Raw genomic sequence first — 22,293 nt, 5'->3', positions numbered from 1 at the left:
CCGCAGGTGCCCGCCCTGGCCCAGGTGGGCGCCGCCCCCCAGTATCCCTGCCGGTCGCGGGCGGCGCCCGGAGCTGCCGAGGCCGGGCCGCCCTCCCGAGGCCCGCGTGGGCCTGCGTCGCTGGGCCGAGAGCCGCGCTCGGGGGCTGGGAGTCGGCGGGCGGCGACCAAACCGCCGCCGCCGTGGCTGATGGGCCCGGCGGTCGCTACGCGCCCGGGGCTCCCTGGTATTTGACAAAAGATGCTTTTTAATTGCCGTGATGTGAGGTGATAAATCCAGATCCTGGAATTTTCTTTTCGAAAACCTCTTCGGAGGAAATGCAGGAGGAGAAAAGACCCTGTAGACTTAATGATTTCTGATCAAGCTAGGGAAGGAAATGGACAATTTTGAGGGGGAAATACTGAAAGTCTGTTGATTAGCCCGCGCGGAAAGCCCTCGGCGAAGCCCGTCACGGATCCCGGAGCCTCCCGGCCGAGCGTCGTGACCCTGAGTGCAGCCGCTGTCACTCGGGCCGTGCACGCCGAGAGGTGGACGGCGCCTTTGCGGCTCCACGACTGCTGCGCCCGGGTTGCAGACTTGGCTCTAGTAAACTCATCAAAATAAAAGCCCCGTGTTTTGTGCGTTGGGGATGATGCTGGTGTGGTTGCTCTAGCTTAAGATAGTCTCTTCCTTAAGATAGGAAGACGTAACAGGGACTTATGTTTTCAGTGCTGAAGAATGAAATAAGCTATGTTAAAAAAAACATGCTAGTAGGGGCTGAAACTTGGGCTGAGAAACTTCATCCCTGGGCCTGTCTTCTTACACAATAAGGGATTCGAGACGAAGTTGCTCTTGGACTACCACTTAGAATGAAGACAGTTTTCTGAAATGTTCATTTAGAACTACAGTTGCACATATTTCCTGTGTCTTAATGGTTTAAGTGACTCCAGAAGAACAGGAGGGAGCGGCTAGATCCCACTTTCCTGTATGACTTGTCTGCCATGGATATGGTGCTAGTTTTGACTGCCAGGTTGGAGTTGGGCTCTGATTGTAGAATTGATTGGGCTTTTTTTTTACGCTGAAAGTTATCTTCACAGGCCCGATCCCTGCTGGTAATGTACTCTTATCAGCCTATACTGACACAAAGAGAGACTGACTTGGCTTATTTTGACTGCCAGAATAATAGCCAGTTCAAATATTTAATGACTTCTGTAGTATAAAGTTATAAGCTACATTTGTTTCAGATGTTTAGCAAAAATTTTGTGGGATGCATTGGTCAGGTACACTTTGTCATTTTACTTTTTTATAAGACTCAACAGGCTGCCTTACCTTTCTTCTCTTCCCTGGCCTGGCTTTTATAGCTGCTCATAAAGACTGCCCAGAATGGGTTTCACAGTGCCCTTAGCCATGACTTATGAGGAGGGTATAATCTGTTAACTTATCTAATTTCTTGATTTTTTCACACAGTAAGTTTACAACTTGAGCATTAGTTTTTTGTATTTTTTTTCTGTTTTTTACAAGCATGTGCCATATTAGTATTAATTTTTAATGAAAGAGCCACATTGATAGTCTTTCAATTTCTAGAAGTAATAAATCTGAACTAGTTAATATTTATTTGGGAAAGTTAATTGGGACAACTGGGATTTAGAAAGGGAAAACACTGGGAAGCGATTCTAGGAGAAAACTTGTGGCAAGAATGAAAGCCCTGGATTTGGGATTTAGGATATAGTCTTTACTGCCAATTGGTACCTTCTACTTTATGGCAAGTCACTTAACTCTCTAAATTTCAGCTGTTATAGATAGTGAAATTTTAGTCTTTGTACTTGATTATAAAAATAATAGTTGTTTGCTTCAGAAAAATTAAAGGTACAGAAAGCACAATTACCTGTCCAGCACTCGGGAGTAAACTCTGTTAATGCTTTGCTTTCTTTTTTGTAGGTTTTTTTCCTTTCTCTTACACCTTTTAATGTGATTGAGATTATATTGTGTATAATGATTTTTATTTGGCTCTAACTACACATGATAACTTAAGTATCTTCACACATTATCACATACTGAATAAACAACTCAAAGGTCGTGTGTTTCCTTGACTGGCTTAATATGGTTGTCCTGTTGTACTTTTGTAGTTTATATAGAGAGCTCAGATTAATGCTTTGGGATATAAATTTTTGTTCTTCTCTAGACTGTTTATCTAGCATCAGTTCAGGTCAGTCGCTCAGTCATGTCCAACTCTTTACGACCCCATGGACTACAGTATGCCAGGCCTCCCTGCCCATTGCCAACTCCGAGAGTTTACTCATATTCATGTCTGTTGAGTCAGTGATGCCATCCAACCATCTCATCTTCTGTCATCCCCTTCTCCTCCCGCTTTCAATCTTTCCCAGCATCAGGATCTTTTCAAGTGAGTCAGCTCTTCACATCAGGTGGCCAAAGTATTGGAGTTTCAGCTTCAACATCGATCCTTCCAATGAACACCCAGGACTGACCTCCTTTAGGATGGACTGGTTGGATTTCCTTGCAGTCCAAGGGACTCTCAAGAGTCTTCTCCAACACCACAGTTCAAAACCATCAGTTCTTCGGCGCTCAGTTTTCTTTATAGTCCAACTCTCACATCTATACATGACACTGGAAAAACCATAGCCTTGTTGGCAAAGTAATGTCTCTGCTTTTGAATATGCTGTCTAGATTGGTCATAACTTTCCTTCCAAGGAGTAAGCGTCTTTTAATTTCATGGCTGCAGTCACCATCTGCAGTGATTTTGGAGCCCCCCCAAATAAAGTTTTCCACTGTTTCCCCATCTATTTGTCATGAAGTGATGGGACCAGATGCCATGATCTTAGTTTTCTGAATGTTGAGCTTTAAGCCAACTTTTTCACTCTCCTCTTTCACTTTCATCAAGAGGCTCTTTAGAAAAAAAAAAAAAAAAAGAGGCTCTTTAGTTCTTCTTCACTTTCTGCCATAAGGGTGGTGTCATCTGCATATCTGAGGTTATTGATATTTCTCCCAGCAATCTTGATTCCAGCTTGTGCTTCATCTAGCCCAGTGTTTCCCTTGATGTACTCTGCATATAAGTTAAATAAGCAGGGTGACAATATACAGCTTTGACGTACTCCTTTCCCAATTTGGAACCAGTCTGTTGTTCCATGTCCAGTTCTAACTTGCTTCCTGACCTGTATGCGGGTTTCTCAAGAGGCAGGTCAGGTGGTCTGGCATTCTCATCTCTTTCAGAATTTTCCACAGTTTATTGTGATCCACACAGCCAGAAGCTTTGGTATAGTTAATAAAGCAGAAATAGATGTTTTTCTGGAACTCTCTTGCTTTTTTGAAGATCCAATGGATGTTGGCAATTTGATATCTGGCTCCTCTGCCTTTTCTAAAACCAGCTTGAACATCTGGAAGTTCATGGTTCACGTATTGTTAAAGCCTTGGTTTGAGAATTTTGAGCATTACTTTACTATCGTGTGAGATGAGTGCAATTGTGCAGTAGTTTGAGCATTCTTTGGCATTGCCTTTCTTTGGGATTGAAATGAAAACTAACCTTTTCCAGTCCTGCGGCCACTGCTGCATTTTCCAAATTAGCTAACATATTGAGTGCAGCACTTTGACAGCATCATCTTTCAGGATTTGAAATAGCTCAACTGGAATGCCATCACCTCCACCAGCTTTGTTCATAGTGATGCTTTCTAAGGCCCACTTGACTTCACATTCCAGGATGTCTGGCTCTCAGTGAGTGGTCACACCATCATGATTATCTGGGTCGAGAAGATCTTTTTTGCATCTTCTGCTTTTGTTAGGTCCATCCCATTTCTGTCCTTCATTGAGCCCATCTTTGCATGAAATGTTTTCTTGGTATCTCTAATTTTGGTGAAGAGTTCTTTAGTCTTTCCCATTCTATTGTTTTCCTCTATTTCTTTGTATTGATCACTGAGGAAGGCTTTCTTTTCTCTCCTTGCTATTCTTTGGAACTCTGCATTCAAATGGGTATATCTTTCCTTTCTCCTTTGCTTTTCACTTCTCTTCTTTTCACAGCTATTTGTAAGGCCTCGTCAGACAGCCATTTTGCTTTTTTTGCATTTCTTTTCCTTGGGGATGGTCTTGATCCCTGTCTCCTGTACAGTGTCATTTTACAGGATTTATCTAGCATAGAGTCTAAGAAGTTGATAACAGAAAGGAGGAAAATTTTTAAAGCTCCTGATATAGATGTATTTATTAGATTATTTAATCCTAATCAAATGTGGCCTGCCAACTGCTATATAAAACAGAACTTGGAAGTTGTGAAGGACTACCCTGAATTACAGTTACTATTTTTAGTTTTGTTGTGTGTGCTAAGTTGCTTCAGTCATCTCCGACTCTTTGCGACCCTATGGACTGTAGCCTGCCAGGCTTCTCTGTGCATGGATTCTCCAGGCAAGAATTCTAGCGTCAGCTGCCATGCCACCTAGGGTTCTTCCCGACCCAGGGATTAAACTTTGGTCTTTTACGTCTCCTACATTGACAGGCGGGTTCTTTACCACTAGTGCCACCTGGGAAGCCCCTCTTTTTAGTTTTACTTTACAATAACTAAGTATTAAAATAGGTATATTTGCAAGTCCAAATCCAGATAATTGAACAAAAACATTTTTAAGTTTATCTTCCTCAAACTGTACCATTCTGCAAAAGATAGCATTTGTTGAAGTAGGAAATCTGAAGCCTATACTAGATACCTTATCCACGTTTACATATTGTTTTTAAGTCAGAAACTTTCTGTTTAGTAAGAACAGATATAATCTTTAAAAAATAATTGATTTTATGTGTAGATAAATATCAGTGATTCATCCAAGCTAGAACTGGGAACTCCAGTCCCAAATGGAGGCTTTTCTCTTTGGCATAATGTGAAATACTCATAGATTATGAGGCACACTTTTTTTGATTCACATTTTGATATCTCTTATATTGAGATGCCTCTTATACTTGATGTTGTTTTCCTTGTAAATTGCCTGCAAATGTACACACTTGGTTATTTCTCCTAGTGACGTGGCTGCACCAAGTGCAGCTTTTCAATGTGCAGCCAACAAATCAATTTAACAACCACTTGAAGGATTATCAGTCTTGTTTTTTGTCTGAAAATATTTCTTTGACAGCTGGTAAAATGAAGCAAGTGTTGCCATCAAAACTTGCTGACTGGATATCAATAGTTTGGAAGAAAAATGCTGGAGATAAAAGTGGAGCACTTCTAAGAAATATTTGTCACCTGCTTGCAGCACAGAATAATACTGGATGTGAAAACATGGCTAGTGATGACTCTTATGCCAAAAAAATACAAGAGTTGAAATTACAGGGACTTCCCTAGTGGTCCAGTGGTTAAGACTCTGTACTTTCAATGCAGGGAGCGCAGGTTCAGTTCCTGGTCAGGGAAAAAAACATGCAGCATGGTGTAGCCAAAAAAAAAAAAAGAGTTGAAATTTTAGAGTTGTATTAATTTAGGCAATTTGTGTTTTCTTTTTTTGTGTTTATATGAGCATTATATATAAAATTCTGCCAAAGATCTGTTCCCATGTGTATAAAGTAAAAGCTTCAAAACATAAGAAAATTTCAATTCATAGCTTAATTGCCAGCATTATTTTGTTTGTTATACACACATACTCAGTTGCTCAGTCATATCCATCCCATGGACTGTGGCCCATCAGGCTCCTCTGTCCATTGAGTTCTCCAGGCAATAATACTGGAGTAGGTTGCCATTTCCTACTTCAGGGGATCTTCCTGACCTAGGGATTGAACCTGGTTCTCCTGCATTGCAGGCAGATTCTTTACTGTCTGAGCCACCATAAAACTGGTGCAGCTCACAGTGGATGTCATCATAGAGTCTATGAAATGGTACCATATTGATTGCATTTGTGTAAGCTGCTAACTTTAAACAGTCATTATGCAATTTTGAACTTGATATTATGAACTTAAAAACACAGGGAAGCTGTTTCAACCCTGTTTGAGGCTAAGAACATCTTTGTAAGTTTACTACATGTTTTTGCATAATGTTTTATTCCTTGAATTAGAATGATCATTTTTGAAGATAAAAAGAAAAACCTAAGTGGCAGATTTTTCTTAGGAATAGAACTACCTAAACAAGATTTCATGACGTTTTCTTTTTTACATATTAAAATAACGCTTGGGGAAGGAGAGTAGGGCACTAGAGCTTTAAAAAAAAAAAAATTCTGTCAGATTTAAATCTCTGAGGCATACTTTGGTTTCTTTTCAGAGTGTATAAATTTTTTTCATTTTTAAATCTCTGGGGCATTGGGAAGTACAGGACTGAGATAAACTGGGTTCATATACTGGCATGATTTTGTGCTGCCTTTTTTTTTTTTTAATCATAGTGATTTAACTGCTTCTTTTGAAAATAGGAAGCTAAGGAAGAAGTTGATTTTTTAAGAACCAATTTCTAAGGCTAAGGTGTAAATTAACTAATTGTACAATAAAAGTAGACCCTGATGCTGGGAAGGATTGAAGACAGGAGGAGAAGGGGACGACAGAGGATCAGATGGTTGGATGGTATCACCAACTGCATGGACATGAGTTTGGTTTGGGCAAGTTCCGGAAGTTGGTGATGGACAGGAAAGCCTGGCATGCTGCAGTCCATGGGGTTGCAAAGAGTTGAACAGGACTGAGTGACTGAACTGACTGACAATAGAAGTACAAAGTTGCTTTTTAGATTTTAAGATGTAATTATCTCAATAACGGTTGAAATTCAATTCTTCGCCTGCCTATGGGATATAAAAAGGTGATCATAGTTTGCCTTAATATGCTGTTTCCTTATCTCTAACAGTCTGAACATTTACTGACTGACAAGTTTTTACTCTGAAAGTGCAGGTAATCTTTACATGCCCATGCTCATTGTGCAAAAAAAAAAAAGAAAGCCTAACAATATAGAAATGTATAAAGAAGAAAAAGTAACCCCAAAGTCTGCACTCAGAAAAAATCTTGTTAGCATTTTACAGGCCATGTTGGGGATGGGAAGTGGCACTGAGGTGTGATTTTGGATTGCAGTGGGGAGAGGTTTGATATCAATACAACTAGAAGAGACTGGAAAAAGAGAAATAATCATTCTAAATTATCCTGAGAAGAGATATTTAAAATATTTATACATGCAGTAATGTTAATTTAGTTCTATCTGAGTCTGTAGATTTAGTCTTAGTTTAATTGCAGACTCTCTAATTCATAAAAATATACCTTTGTTGCTCCTTCTGAGGTTTGTGTGACATAGTTGGAAAATCTCTCTGTTTTAATGAAGTGAAATTGAGAATAAAGAACTCTGACATCTTAGCATTTCTATCAAAAAAGAGAAAATAGATTAAAACTCAGAACTTTTAAGAATTCCAGTATCCTATGATTTTTCCTTCCTTTAGGGAAAAAAAAAAAAGATTTCCACTTGACTTATATAATGGTTAACATAAACTTACTGCTTTTATTTTATACAGACAAGGTCTTTACTGGGTGTATTTGAAGAAGATGCCACAGCTATTTCCAACTATATGAACCAGTTGTATCAGGCTATGCATCGGATTTATGATGCACAGGTAAAGAACTAAAGGCTGACTCAGTGCTTTCATAAAATGAATCCTTAAGCCTATGGGGACAGAAATAGTATGTCTCTTATTTACTGGTGTTTAGCCCTGTCTGCATTGCAGAGTAATAAACATTTGTTGAAGAGATGAGTGAAGATTAAGTATTTTGTATTACAGAGCTCACATTTCCGTTACTGGTGTATAGTTTGTAGCACCACAAAAGTGATGATCATATGCTCCTCTTCCCCAAACAGAGTAAGGACTTTCTTAGTGAAACTCATTGATATAGTGATCTTTGCCTAAGATTTGACTGAAAACCCCATATTGTCACCAGTATTTTCTCTAATCATGTTTTTAATCTTATGGGATACTTCCCCTTTTTGAGCAGAGAACTTGAAAGTAGCTAGTCTCTATCTAGTTAGAAGGTAATAAAGATTAGATATAGCTCCCAGGTATCAGAAGATGAATTTTAAAAGAAGGCAACTAGATTTTTTAGTTGACTAGACAAAAGCCTGTGTTTATGCACCATAATTATGAACTTTAACAGCAACCTGGGTCCTATGATAAACTCTCTTTGGGATTAATTAAGAGCACCAGTTTCTTTTTTTCTCCTTAATTTCTCTTCTTTCTGAACTCAAATGTTCATTAGGTACTTTAAAGTTACTGTGATAGTTATTTATTTTGCTTAGTGATAGGTCTGTCAAGAATTTAATTTCTGACTATGTAGATTAATGTGTAAAAGAAAAACTACATTTGTCATTATACTCATCACTGAAAAAAGTCTTCAAACAAAAGTATTGCCTTCATATGGCTGTGTTGCTGTACTATATGACTAGGTCGACCACATTTTGGTTGTATGTTATTAAATGCTTCATAGTCTATTATCAGCATTTAGAGAACAGGGATAATCAGTCAACACTGTAGACTGTCTTAAGATTTTGCTAAATAACATTATATACAGCTTACTTCTAGTTTTAACTATTAGTTTTTATTAGCTGAAAAGAAAAAGCACACGTCTGAAACTCTGCTAAATTTCTTGATGGTGTCTATTTCATGGTTTGAGTCTCCCTGTAAAGTGCTTTAGCTGTAGTTCCCGTTCCAGTGATTTAAGAGACCACGTCGTACATTATTTAAGTGATGAATAAAACTGGCGTAGGTATCTTCAATTAAAAGTTTTTTCTTTATCTGTACTATTGTGTTAATTTGAATGTTCATCTTTTCCAGAATGAATTAAGTGCAGCAACACACCTGACTTCAAAACTTTTAAAAGAATATGAGAAACAGGTACCGTATATGAAAGTTTTAAAAATATGATTTAAAATGTGTCATGATACAGTATCTATATAGATAAACAGAATTTCTTTTCAGTAATTCTAAGCATTTTAGAACTCATAGAAGGTAATTTTGATACACTATTGAAATTCCATTATGCACTTATGTCTAATTTTAATGACTTTATGTTAGAGACAGGCTATCTGATTTACCTCTTTTTTCAAATGAAGAAACTGAGGCTTGCTCAAGGTTATACAGCTGGCTAGCAGAGGAACTGGAGCTAATTTTAAATATCTGAATTCCTAGTGTGGTGCGCATTCCTATATATCATGTTGATTGGTTACTTAGCAGACATTTTAATTAATGTGTACTAAAATTCTATAAATTACACTATTTTATAAAAATGATGTTTTTAGAGCTTATTCAAAATTTGTGAAGTTTTCTGAAGTTATTTAAAAATGAAAATTATAATGCCACTCACAAAAGACATAGAGCATTGGACCTTTACTTCGTCTCTGTTTCTCACTTTTCAGCGTTTTCCACTGGGGGGTGATGATGAAGTTATGAGTTCTACTTTGCAGCAGTTTTCAAAAGTTATAGATGAGGTAAATGCTTACTTTATTTTGCTTGGATAAGAAATCTTATAATTAAGTTAGTCAAGTTGTTTAGCGTTTATTGGGAACTTTCATTATGATTTTTATGAGTAAATCTCAATTATAAAAGATTACTATTTAAAGAAGGACCTTGTTTCCAAACCTTGGTGACTGTCTTATAAAAATAACACTTTATATGTCAGATTAAAACAAATTGTTTTCAAGGAATAAGTGTATAATTGTGCTCTCTTTACTCTCATGTAACATTCAGCCTTTTATTGTGTTGTTTGATGTAGGCAGGGAGAGGAGAGTTAAGCTGTTCACCAATCACAGGACTGCCAGGGGATTCCCTGCCTGTTTTTTAACTGGGTCGTGTTTTAGCCCTATATTTAGGAGTTCCTCATTCCAAAGAATACATGTCCCTTATCAGATGTGTGACTGGTAAATATTGGCTGCTACTCTGTGGGTGGTTTTTTTGTCTTCTTGATAGCATCCTTTGATGCATAAAAGTTAATTCTGATGAAGTCCAGTTTCTATTTTCTTTGGTTGCTTGTGCTTTTGTGTTATATCTTAATAACCGTTGCTAAATCCAAGATTATCACATGTTTTCTTCTGAGAGTTTTAAAGGGAACATTTTTGACTGTCAAAAAATTATGTGATGACAAAAAGGAAATTATGTGATGTTAGTGTTCCCTTATGTAAATGTTATCAACATCTTTTTTTTTTTTTTTTAAACTACACTTCTACTACAGAGCAAGTGGGATCTTAGTTCCCCAACCAGGTATCAAACCTGCGACCCCTGTAGTAGAAGTGCAGACTCTAAACTGCTGGATGCCATAGAAGTCCCTGTATCAACACCTTCTTACTAGATTTTTTGTAATTTCCATAATGCTGGTTGATTGTCTGTTTTTAGTTATTTGGGTTTTTTGATCTTTCTTTTACCAGCTTAGCTCTTGTCATGCGGTACTTTCAACACAGCTTGCTGATGCCATGATGTTCCCCATTACCCAGTTTAAAGAAAGAGATCTGAAAGGTATTGAACTAAGCTTATGTTTACTTTCATTAGCTGTCAGAAGATCACTGCTTATAAAATGTGTACCACTGTACACCTTAACCATTTCTGACTGTATCACTTTTACTTCAGTTGTTAAACATTTATAGGGGCTCCTGCTAGACGTTAAGCTATATACTGAGGAGTACTGATATGAGTAAGATGCCACTTCCCTTGAAAAAGCTCAGAGCAGCAGATAGGTAAACATAATTACGGTACTCTGTCTCTTGTAATTTGGGATGAGCATGGTGCAGTGAAGGCTGGCTCAGAGGAGGGTGTCAGGAAGGCTTCACCACAGATGAGACAGGAGCATTGAACAATGAAGAAGAATTTGCCAAGAGAAGAGAGTCATTGTTTGATGAGAGGGACCAGAAAGCACAAAGTTATGGGTTGTAGAAATACATGGCTTGCTTTGAGAAATTCAGTGTGGCTGCAATGTTGGCTGTGTTGAGGCATGGTGGGAGATACCCCTAGAAATAGATTAGATCATGCTAAAGATGTTGGACTTGAGCTTATAAGTAAAGAGAAGACAATGGAGGTCTTTAAGAAGTGGACCTATTCTAACTGTTTTTGGATGACGGATCTGATGCTAGGAGAATGGACCCGGAAGTTGTGAGAGTGCAGTGAGGCATGACCAAGGCCTCAGCTGGGACACTGGCATAGGAGATGAGCTGTGTGGGTGGGTTGGAGTGATGGAGGTATGGGGGCTGGCCCATCTACCGCCTCATGTCTCAGTAGCTTGTGGTGGGTTTGTTTTCCCCCATTGCATATTATCAGTTGATAAAATGAGAGCTTTATAGACTTATCTTACACAGTACATAGATAGAATAAAAATGTTGAGCTAATGTATCAGTGATGATAAAGTATTTAATGATACATGGAATAAAGACCGATGTATTTTAGAGATGGAATTAAAATGTCTTGGTAATCTTCAAGAATAATCTTTTCCAAGATCAAGAAACCAGACCTCTTTTCTCAGTCTAAGGGAACTGAATATCAAAATCTTGTCAATAAAATGTTTCTCACTCAGCATTTGAATTTATTAGAGTCAATATCAGAAGATCAGTAAGTTGGATTCTGGTGCTAAATCAGGATATTTGTATATTTGAGAATTTGCAGTAGTTTTAAAATTTTTATTTTTCTGTTACATTACAATTTGTGGCTAGTACAATTTCTGGGGGTGTAACAGTTGCTAATGAAAGTAAATGTTCCCTAGGGCTAGTTGAAACAGTAACTTTTTCACTTTAAATGTTGAAATTTGAAATATTACTTGGAGTTGTAATTGTAGCTTAAATTTCTAAACATAATTTAAGGTAGTTCATAAATATGCTAAACATAAATTATTCTTGAACTTTTCCAGAAATATTGACATTAAAGGAAGTGTTTCAGATTGCTAGTAATGGTAAGCTCTTATTACTTTGTACAGTTATTTCTTGCAATGATGCAAATGATGCATTTCTTTATCAACACAAACCTGTAGCTAGATTTTATGTAATAATTGAAAAGAAATGAATCTAATTAAAAACTTAAGTGAATATTATTTAAATCTGTTGTTATTTAAGTTGCACTGTTTGTCCTAGTCCTAGAAGAAAAATTTTAAAGGAAGTTAAATCTTGTGGTTTGTTACCATCATGATACCTGAGAAGGTGGTATATATTTTTCCTTCCTTATTTTCCTTTATATTTCACATTTACTTTAATGAGTATTTGCTGTTTTTATACTAAAATTACTTTAAAAAAACTTTTAGTAGACTACTGTTTCTTTGAAATTAAATGTTGTTACCAATTTAATAAATAGAAACATACTTTAGGGTGTTTCTGTGTGGCTGTGAGGAATAAAAGGGTTCATTGATCACATAGTAGAGAATTCTTATTTGTTTCAGTATATCTGTTGAAGGATGCACATGTGAAACCCATTACAGAGAGCACTTAGAAGTTTTGCAGAGTATTATTGCATTGTTGTTAATAGTCATTTCTGTTTTCCAGATCATGATGCTGCGATTAACAGATACAGCAGATTGTCCAAAAAAAGAGAAAATGACAAGGTTTGGTACATATTACTCCTTCAGTATCACGGTTTAATGGGCTTCCCTGGTGGCTCAGTGGTTAAGAACCTGTGTGCCAGTGTAGGAGATGTGGGTTCAATCCCTGGTTCAGAAAGATCCCCTGAGAAGGAAATGGCAACCCACTCTGTTATCTTGCCTGGGAAATCGCATGGACAGAGGAGCCTGGTGGGCTACAGTCCATGGAGTCACAAAGAGTTAGACAAAACTTAGTAACTAAACAACAATAACAAATCACAATTAACAGCTGTTTCATTAGATGGTCTACTTTTTCTGGTTTAAAAATGGTTGCCAGCAGTAACTTCGTACTGTATTACCCTTATTCTTTTCTGCAGTTATTTTAGAGCCTTTCTGTTAACTGTTAATTGTCAGATAATTAATAGTTGTCTTTTTAAACAAAATATTTTTCTGGTGATAGAATTTAATAAGTAAACATAACTATTCCAAAAGTGTAATTGATGCCCAGGTGTAACATCACCCCCTTTCTCTTTGTATTTTGATCACACTGCATTTGTTTTGTTATATATATGTATTCAGAAGTGTGTTCTGAGATACTGTGGTGGAAATGTTGAACTGTTACATACTTAACTGAACGAAATTCTGCCATGAGGACCTCCTCCTTTACAGAGAATATGTATGTTCCGTGTGGATGGATGGATGGATGAGTAGGCCTCCACTAGGTATTTGTGAGTGAGGTAGTCTGTGTGCCTGGGAATTGTACCTGCAGCCTCACCTGCATCTGCTGGTGGCGGCACAGTGACCACTTGTGGGAATCCACAGTTGGGTATGATTGACAGTGTAGCAGCCACTGTGACACAGAAAGGGGGTAGTTCTCTCACAATCAGTACACAGGCTTGCTTTCTTTGACTACTCAATTTGGTGCAGATATTAATAAAATATGTACATTTTAAGATCTACATTCGTTTGTTATTTTGACACAAGTAATTAAAGACTCTGAGGATGCATTTTATTTTATATTGCCTCTGGCTGTTATAGGTAATTTTTAAAAAATATTTCCACTAATTTACTTGAAAAATTTGTTGAGCACTTACTACATATTGGTGACTATGGGGAAACAGTGTGCACAGGCTCCACTTCTGTCTTCAGTGAGTGGATAATCCACATTTATTAAAGGCTTCCTGTATGAAGGCATGCGGCTAGAGCAGCTGCCAGAATACGGGATCAACACGGAGTTAAGTGCAGTAAAGAAGCCTTAACAAAATACTGGGAGAGCACAGACAGGGCAGCATATCTTTTGACTGGTAAGCTGGGAAAGGTTATGCTTTTAGGCGGTGCCATTTGCACTGAAGATGAGCAGATATCAGTGGTTTGGGGTTAGGGGAGAGGGCGTTTCTGGTAGAAAAACAGCCTCTGCAGAAGCACATGGTAGAGTCTGGAGAGTGTAAAAGTTAAGCGCGCTGGCTCTGGAGTCACACTGCTTGGGGACTGATCTCAGCTCTGTGGCTTGTTTGCCTGAGGTCATACACTGGTTAGTTAATTTCCCTCTCCAAAAACTCAGTAGTGGTGAAGATGAAAGAGAATGCATACAGATTACCTGACTTTTAGCAATTATTATTATTTCTTGCAATAATTATGATAATAGAAAGGTAATCATTTCAGTACATCTGGAGCACAGGATGTATTGGGAGGAGATATGACTAAACAGGAAGAAAGTAGTAGTTTGCGGCCAGGTTACTATGCTAATGACTGAAATACGTGTTATCGAGAGTAGGCAGCCACCGAAGGATTTTAAGCGAATGAGTAACAACATACAGTTGTGTTAACAGAATTAAAAATTAGTAATGGAAATATGAAGGGGACAAAGCTAGAGGGAATCCAATGAAAAGGTACTGGAATAGTTTGCAAAGATATTAGAAGAGCCTCAGATGAGGTTGCTATTGAAGAGGAGAGGAAGGAATACTTGCCGGAGATACTTCGTAAGTAGAATTGACAAGACTTCTGGTAGGAGGAGGAACAAAAAATGAGTCGTAAAATTCTTGGATGATGGGATGGATCCAGGAGAAATTGAGAGAGCCAAGTAGAGGAGCAAGTCTTATAGGGAGCATACTGTCTTCAGCTGTGTACATTTTCAGCACACACACACGACTAAAGAACCCCCCTGGAGATCTGCTTCCATTGACAACTGAGAGAACGAAGGGGAGGAGATATCAGCTGAGGAGTCATTGGTGTACTGGAATATTCTTGGTACTTGATTTGGTATTCTAAGGAAAGCAGGAAAAGAGAAGAGACAGAATATATTATGTAACAGGTGCTCCATGAGTATTTGTCATCTGAGTACAACAAGGGACATGGTTTAAGTGTGGGTGAAGGAAAACAAATATAAGAAAAGAGGCACAGTAGGGGGAGAACCAGAGAACCAGGAGGAGAATGGTATGCTGTGAACTCAGAAAAGTCAAAGATTAATGGCTAAGCTAAACCCAGACTGTTTGCTTTTCCTCCAGGCTTTAGTTCAGTCACTATACCATTCTCAGTTATTTGCAGAATTCTGCTTTTAATGTGCATTTTAAAAAGAAAGTGGTTGATAGTAAAACAGGGAAACTATCTTATCCAATATTCTGCAGGATTTTTATCTCAGAAAATAAGAAAGCTATGTACAATTGCTGGCAATGCACTTTTTTCCTTGGATCGTCTCTTCCCGTTGGCCACCACTAAAGGTAACTTAAAATCAAATAAATAATTGGATTTTTAATCTTTTCACTCAAAGGTGAAGTATGAAGTAACAGAAGATGTCTACACTTCGAGAAAAAAACAACACCAGACCATGATGCATTATTTTTGTGCGTTAAATACTCTTCAGTACAAAAAGAAAATAGCATTGTTAGAACCTCTTCTGGGATATATGCAAGCTCAGGTGAATACTGTACTGTGTTTTGGTTTGTAACTGTCCTGAGAACTTTCTTTTAAGTTAGATTTTTATGTTAAATGTAAAGATATTACAAACTAAGGTCAAATACTCATTTTTGTCTGTTTTTAAAGCATTTTTTAAAATGTCGTCAGTGTGCTATCTTAAGGAAGTTAGAAGGGTTTTCCTTGCAGATGAAGATTTCAGATATTTTAGGGTAAATTAAACACACTTACCTTGGATTTAGACCTTGTTCATCTCAGCTGAGGACAGCGAACAGGAAGCTAAAGCACTCCGGAGCTACTCCTATTACTCAAGCTTCCAATCACTCTTGTTTTATAAAAAATCTGAAAGAGAATGGACATGCTTGAGTTTGTCCCATGTTCCTTGCATACCTCCTGAGTTAAACTGGATAAACTCCAAAGTATTCCCAGAGTGGTACATCAGGAAGGAGGCTAGAAAATTAAGTTTGAGTAACATAAACAAAATGGCAGTGCTCTAAAAGGAAGAGTTTATGAAATTTGAATATTCTTTTGAAAATGAGTGCTTATTATTCCTCTGATATAAAACTTACTTATCTTTGTAGTAAACATGAAATAGTTTATCTGTGTGACTTACTTGAAATGTTTGAAAATACCTTTTCTAATTTTAAAAACTTACTTAACCATATGTATGTGTTACTGTATAAGAGGATGCATGGTGAAATTTAAATGTAGTCTCTTCAGTGACTCTGCTCAGTAAAAATCACTGTAAACTACAACCTGTTTTTACACAAATGGGAATAACCCTTTTTACTTAACTATGTATCTTGGCAATTGTGTATACGATTCACTCTAAGTATTTTGTTTGTGTGTGTGTGTTTCTGTTGACCCTCCCACTCCCACACCCTCTTGCCCCAGATAAGTTTCTTTAAGATGGGTTCTGAAAATCTCAATGACCAACTGGAAGAATTCTTAACTAATATTGGAACAAGTGTACAGAAGTAAGTATTTTCTTCCTTAAAACTGAAAATGAAGTTATGAGAATAAGCTAACAGCTAAATACCATAATCTAAAAATAGTTAGCACTTAATTTCAGATGGGCTGTTTTCCCTGCCATGGGAGTGTTTCTTGAGTGGCTTGTGGATGTTTCTTGGTTTTCTCACCATCTCTTCCACAGCATTTGGACTCTGAATTTCATAACAGTGTCAAATCAGATGGTATTTTTATTGATTTGAAACTAGGTTTTGTGTCTGAATATAATAGGCACCTAATAGTGATTATCCATAAGTGAATTATCTTCACAATTATCTGAATTGTAGAGTATGGATGGGAGATTATTAAATAAATCTAGAGAGAGAAAAAGCAGTTCTAATCAGCTTCAAAATCCGAGCAGTCATGTGGTTAAACTGTGATATGGAGAGAGATGAAAATGATTACTGTTTAAAGGCACAGGACAGAGCAGTTTGAAAATTCCTCCAAAGTGAGTCATTCGGTGTGGATTCATTAGCTTTGGAATTTGGTATTGGTTTCAAAGTATCTAAAGTTTCAAAACGTAAAGCTGCTTTATAGCATGCTACTGCTGTTCCTTAGGAAAACATACAGAACAAATATACAGATAAATGAGACTGGCGAGGTGTTCTTTGTTCTGGTTGGTGGTAAATAACCTCTTCTCTCTGTTAGTGTTCGCAGGGAAATGGACAGTGATGTAGAGACCATGCAGCAGACAATAGAGGACTTGGAAGTGGCCAGTGACCCCTTATATGTGCCTGACCCGGATCCCACAAAGTTTCCTGTTCATCGAAACCTAACCCGGAAGGCGGGATACCTTAACGCTAGGAAGTAAGAAAACGATTGTTATTTTCATATATTGTGTATCAGTTAAGGCAATAGCAAGTCAATATAATATATAATTGATAGCTCCAAATTGTTTTTATTTTACTAAATATAGAATCTTTCTACTAATACCACAATTAGTATTTATGTCAACTTTTTGACTGATGAGGTACATGAGTAATTTTCAAAAGTAAAATTCTATTTAGATTTTTATCAAATGATTTAGAATTATTTTAAACAGGGAAACCAATTAGAGTTTAAATAAATGGCATAACAAGTAAATGTTATGATAATCATTATCATAATTTAAAATATATGTAATCGCACCATCAAGTCAAATGTTAGTTTTTACCTGAAGAAAGCATAAAGCAAGTTAACCCTCAAAGTAAAATAAGTTTTGTTTTGAATTTATTCCCTTGAATGTTGGATTGTATTTTATGGAGCATCATTATAATAGCTATAATTTGATCATTTCCAGTCTTGTTTTGGAAATGTATACATGCACACTCATGCAAGGGGGTCAGCATATGTGAATTTATGACTGAAAAACTGATGTTTATGTTTTTTAGGCACCTTCATGCCGTTTTACCTGGCTTGTTATTAAAGAATAAATGTACTTTCTTCATTTAGTAAAACAGGCTTGGTGTCATCTACCTGGGACAGACAGTTTTACTTCACGCAGGGTGGAAACCTGATGAGTCAGGCCCGTGGCGACGTAGCAGGAGGCCTGGCCATGGACATAGACAACTGCTCAGTCATGGCTGTGGACTGTGAAGACAGGCGGTACTGTTTTCAGATCACTTCTTTCGACGGCAAAAAGTTAGTATGTTTCTCTACTATTTAAAAAAAACTGTCATATCTTAAACTACTGAAATGTAGGGTAATTCCTTTGCATTTGGACATTGTGTAGATCTTTTAGAATGATTATGTATCAGGATAATTTTCATTTTAATTTTGTAGAAATTAGTTGAATTTTCCATTTTGATTTGCATAAATGATGTCTTAATATTTTGAGGCTGTCAAAGCAAGTTTATGTGGTAAAGACGTGTGATTTCATGTTAAGAGATTGGTCACTGAAAGTCCAGCATGGTGTCGGAAAGGCAGCACAAGTTAGTATAAAGAGTTTCAGCATGGGGTCAGAAAGTTTGAATTCTGGATCCACCAGCTACTTTATAGTCTTAGACAAGTTACCTAACCTCTCTAAGCTTCATTTTTCTACTTGTAAAATGAGGGGAGGGAGGGTCTTCATTTCTATTTTATAAATTGCTATGAAGACTAGAAATCTAACATATGTAATGTGCCCAGTGTGTAGTAGGTGCTAACAGTAATATTTTTAAATATTAATCATATATTTCTGATCATATTAGTTATTTAGGCCATTAATATTTATATGCCATGTTAAAAATTTCTATTACCTTTGCATTAAACAAAAATTCCATAAAATAGCTTTAAAAACAAATTTTTGAGAAGCACAGAAAAAATATAAAAGGGAGTATGAAAAACAGTTATAACCTCACTAACCAGAAGCAACAATTAACTTTTTGGCTATTGCCTTACAGTTTTTATATTTTATTCTAAGTACATTTTTTAAATAGTTAAGAAAATACTGAATGTTTATTTCATAGTCCTTCTGTAAATATGTAATGGATGTCAATTACTGTGTGCCACTTATGACACCAGATGTTGGGAGTCCCTGTGTTCATTTGTCCAAATTACCAAACTGTTAATGTTACTGGATGTATTTACATTTTTATATTTTCAGTTTTCTGCTAATGCTTAACATGATTTTCCATTTCATATTCCCAGTGTGATACAAAATTAGCAAAAACAATTTTTTTTCCTAACTCTTAAAATATTAACCTCTATAGATGAACCTAGCACCTATAATACAGAGTGAGGTAAGCCAGAAAGTGAAAGACAAATATTGTATATTAATGCACGCATGTGGAATATAGAAAGATGGTACTGGTGAACCTGCAGGGCAGCAATGGCAACGCAACATAGAGAACAGACTTGTGGGCACAGTGGAGGAAGGAGAGGGTGGCATCAATTGCGAGAATAGCGTGGAAACATACATTCAGTTCAGTTCAGTTCAGTTGCTCAGTTGTGTCCGACTCTTTGCAACCCCATGAACTGCAGCACGCCAGGCCTCCCTGTCCATCACCACCTCCTGGAGTTCACCCAAACCCATGTCCATTGTGTTGGTGATGCCATCCAGCCATCTCATTCTCTGTTGTCCCCTTCTCCTCCTGCCCTCAATCTTTCCCAGCATCAGGGTCTTTTCAAATGAGTCAGCTCTTCGCATCAGGTGGCCAAAGTATTGTAGTTTCAGCTTCAACATCAGTCCTTCCAATGAATACCCAGGACTGATCTCCTTTAGGATGGGACTGGTTGGACCTCCTTGCAGTCCAAGGGATTCTCAAGAATCTTCTCCAATACCACAGTTCAAAAGCATCAGTTCTTCGGCACTCAGCTTTCTTTATAGTCCAACTGTCACAACCATACATGACTACTGGAAAAACCATAGCCTTGACTAGATGGACCTTTGTTGGCAAAGTAATGTCTCTGCTTTGAATATGCTGTCTAGGTTGGTCATAACTTTACTTCCAAGGAGCAAGTGTCTTTTAATTTCATGGCTGCACTCACCATCTGCAGTGATTTTGGAGCCCAGAAAAATAAAGTCAGCCACTGTTTCCCATCTATTTGCCATGAAGTGATGGGACCAGATGCCATGATCTTAGTTTTCTGAATGTTGAACTTTAAGCCAACTTTTCACTCTCCTCTTTCACTTTCATCAAGAGGCTCTTTAGTTCTTCTTCACTTTCTGCCATAAGGGTGGTGTCATCTGCATATCTGAGGTTATTGATATTTCTCCCAGCAATCTTGATCCTAGCTGGTGCTTCCTCCAGTCCAGCGTTTCTCATGATGTACTCTGCATATAAGTTAAATAACATATACATTACCATATGTAAAATAGATAGCCGGTAGGAATTTGTGACACAGGGAGCTCAACCCAGTGCTCTGTGATAATCTAGAGGGATGGGATGGGGTGGTGGAAGATGGGAGGGAGGTACAGGAGGGAGGGGACATATGTATATCTGAGGCTGATTCATGTTGATAAATGGCGGAGGCCAACACAATATTGTAAAGCAGTTATCCTCGAAAAAAAGAGAAGAAAATATAAACCTACATCTCCTTATGTTAGTGATTAATATATTGAAAAGTTTTACTTAAAAATATTCAAGGAAAAATAGTAAATAATGAAGTAAAATTAGTGTTTTCTATTAAGACCACTGATTTATATTTGAAATACATGCGGTGAGTGTCAGAAAGTTAAAATGCATTGTCTTAGTGTCAGTGTCCCTTTTCCATAGCCTGCCTTCTGAAAACCAGCACATTTCTTTTTTGGTACCTCTTGGCAGAGACAGACCAAGTGAAGAGTTGTTAAAATCTAAGTCCTGATACCTCTGGTAGTTAGTCTCCTTCGTTACATGTTTTCTGTTGTGTTTTGTTTTTTGATACTGATTGGTTTTATGTGTATCTTTAAAGGTAAACATTTCTCATTCATGTTAAAAGTACTTTAGAAAAAAGTTGAATGTCAGACTTTTGGGTTTTTTTTTTTTTTCAGGTCTTCAATTTTGCAAGCAGAGAGTAAAAAAGACCATGAAGAGGTAAAATTTTATCTATTCATATTTAATTTCTTTATCATCACCTTAAGCTCTTTTTCCGATGATAAGATATATTGATGTGTTCATTTTAGATATTTGGGAAATCATGGTTAATTTTTTCATAAAAGTCAATTGTCCCTCAAGCAACATTCTTAAGTTTCACATGGAATTTTATAAGTGGACCTATAAGTAGAGAGCTTAGAGATCACTGCTTGCTGTCCTTTTAGAAGCTCAGATTCAGAAATAGCCTTGTGACTGCTGCTTTCTGGCAGGCTGTTAGTATCATGAGGCTAGAGTTTAGTTTATTCCCTTCTCTTACCAACCCTCTGAGACAGTATTTGCTGCATTAAGAACATAGTAGCAGCAGACGTAGCATGGCAGTAAGCAACTAAAGTTTAAAGCCTTGGGGAAATGAAAGAAAGAAAAACAGAAATGTGGGAGTGTTTATTCTTCCTCATGACTCTCTTGTTTTTGGCCCCACTTTTACTTGTAGTACACCAAATATGGAAGGTGAGTTACTACTAAGAACTGACAGGTGAAAACCTGTCTTGAGCAATCTTCAGTGAAAATATACTCTTAAGTTGATTCTGAGCCATTTTATCTGCTATTATATAATTGTCTTGGTAGAAGACAATGTTGGAAATTATGTAGAGATCAACTTTTATTTACTTCTTATAGAAAAGAGTAGGTATTAAAACCTGCTTTTGGTCTCTGAGGAATACAGATATACGTCTGCTCTTTGCAGGGTTTTTACCAAACATAATAAATATTAGGTTAGTTTTATGAGGCTCCTCAGGCACCAGAATCCTTGAGAGTGAAGCAGAGGATGTGGGGCAATGAGTGTTTTCTGTGTTATTTATAAACCTGAAAGGGAAATATGTAAAATACATTCACAAGGAATATATTTAGCTCTTAACTTTTTTTGCATTGGTATTAATCATGATATCTGAGTCCAGACTGTTTTATTTGGTTGGGATTAGAGGAGGATGTGATATTAAAAAAGATAAATACAGACTATTAAATTATAATTTAATATGATGGCTATATTTTTAATGAAATAAATGTGGGATTTAAAAATAACAAATCTCTTCAGTGTTCTGTTATACCTTCAAATATTATACATATATATGCTTTTGTATATAGGAAGGTATCTTATAAGAAAGATTATATGTTACTTCTACTGAAACTTCTATGTTAGTTAAATATTGAATACTCTCTTTTAGAAGGGAAGCACTATAGAAAAAAATACTAATCATATTTTTCTATTTTTTCCTCTTGCAGTGGATCTGTACAATAAATAACATATCTAAACAAATATATTTAAGTGAAAACCCAGAGGTAATATTTTTATTTTATGGTATCCAGATCTGGCAAAATTTAGTAATTCAGTGGCTTATATGGCTTTTCCTGCATTTTCTCAAGTTCTGTGATCTTTTAACTTGCTCCTGAATGC

At 37.0% G+C, this 22,293-nt stretch overlaps 1 protein-coding gene across 1 annotated transcript in view; it reads left to right on the top strand.

The window, feature by feature from the left end:
- The window catches only part of APPL1 (adaptor protein, phosphotyrosine interacting with PH domain and leucine zipper 1), a 33,058-nt gene that overhangs the window by 246 nt on the left and 10,519 nt on the right, over positions 1–22,293 (top strand). The window contains exons 2-13 of the mRNA XM_018067185.1: positions 7,431–7,529; positions 8,742–8,801; positions 9,323–9,394; positions 10,328–10,415; positions 11,794–11,835; positions 12,419–12,477; positions 15,221–15,367; positions 16,258–16,340; positions 17,020–17,178; positions 17,803–17,991; positions 20,801–20,843; positions 22,122–22,178. Of these exons, the coding sequence (XP_017922674.1) occupies positions 7,431–7,529; positions 8,742–8,801; positions 9,323–9,394; positions 10,328–10,415; positions 11,794–11,835; positions 12,419–12,477; positions 15,221–15,367; positions 16,258–16,340; positions 17,020–17,178; positions 17,803–17,991; positions 20,801–20,843; positions 22,122–22,178 (1,098 nt within the window). The remainder of the gene's footprint in view (positions 1–7,430; positions 7,530–8,741; positions 8,802–9,322; positions 9,395–10,327; positions 10,416–11,793; positions 11,836–12,418; positions 12,478–15,220; positions 15,368–16,257; positions 16,341–17,019; positions 17,179–17,802; positions 17,992–20,800; positions 20,844–22,121; positions 22,179–22,293) is intronic.

The sequence above is a fragment of the Capra hircus genome, chromosome 22, assembly GCF_001704415.2.
Source record: "Capra hircus breed San Clemente chromosome 22, ASM170441v1, whole genome shotgun sequence".
In the NCBI taxonomy this organism is placed as follows: Eukaryota; Metazoa; Chordata; class Mammalia; order Artiodactyla; family Bovidae; genus Capra; species Capra hircus.
The sequence above is the reverse complement of the archived record's forward strand: the minus strand, read 5'-3'. Positions and strand labels throughout refer to the sequence as shown.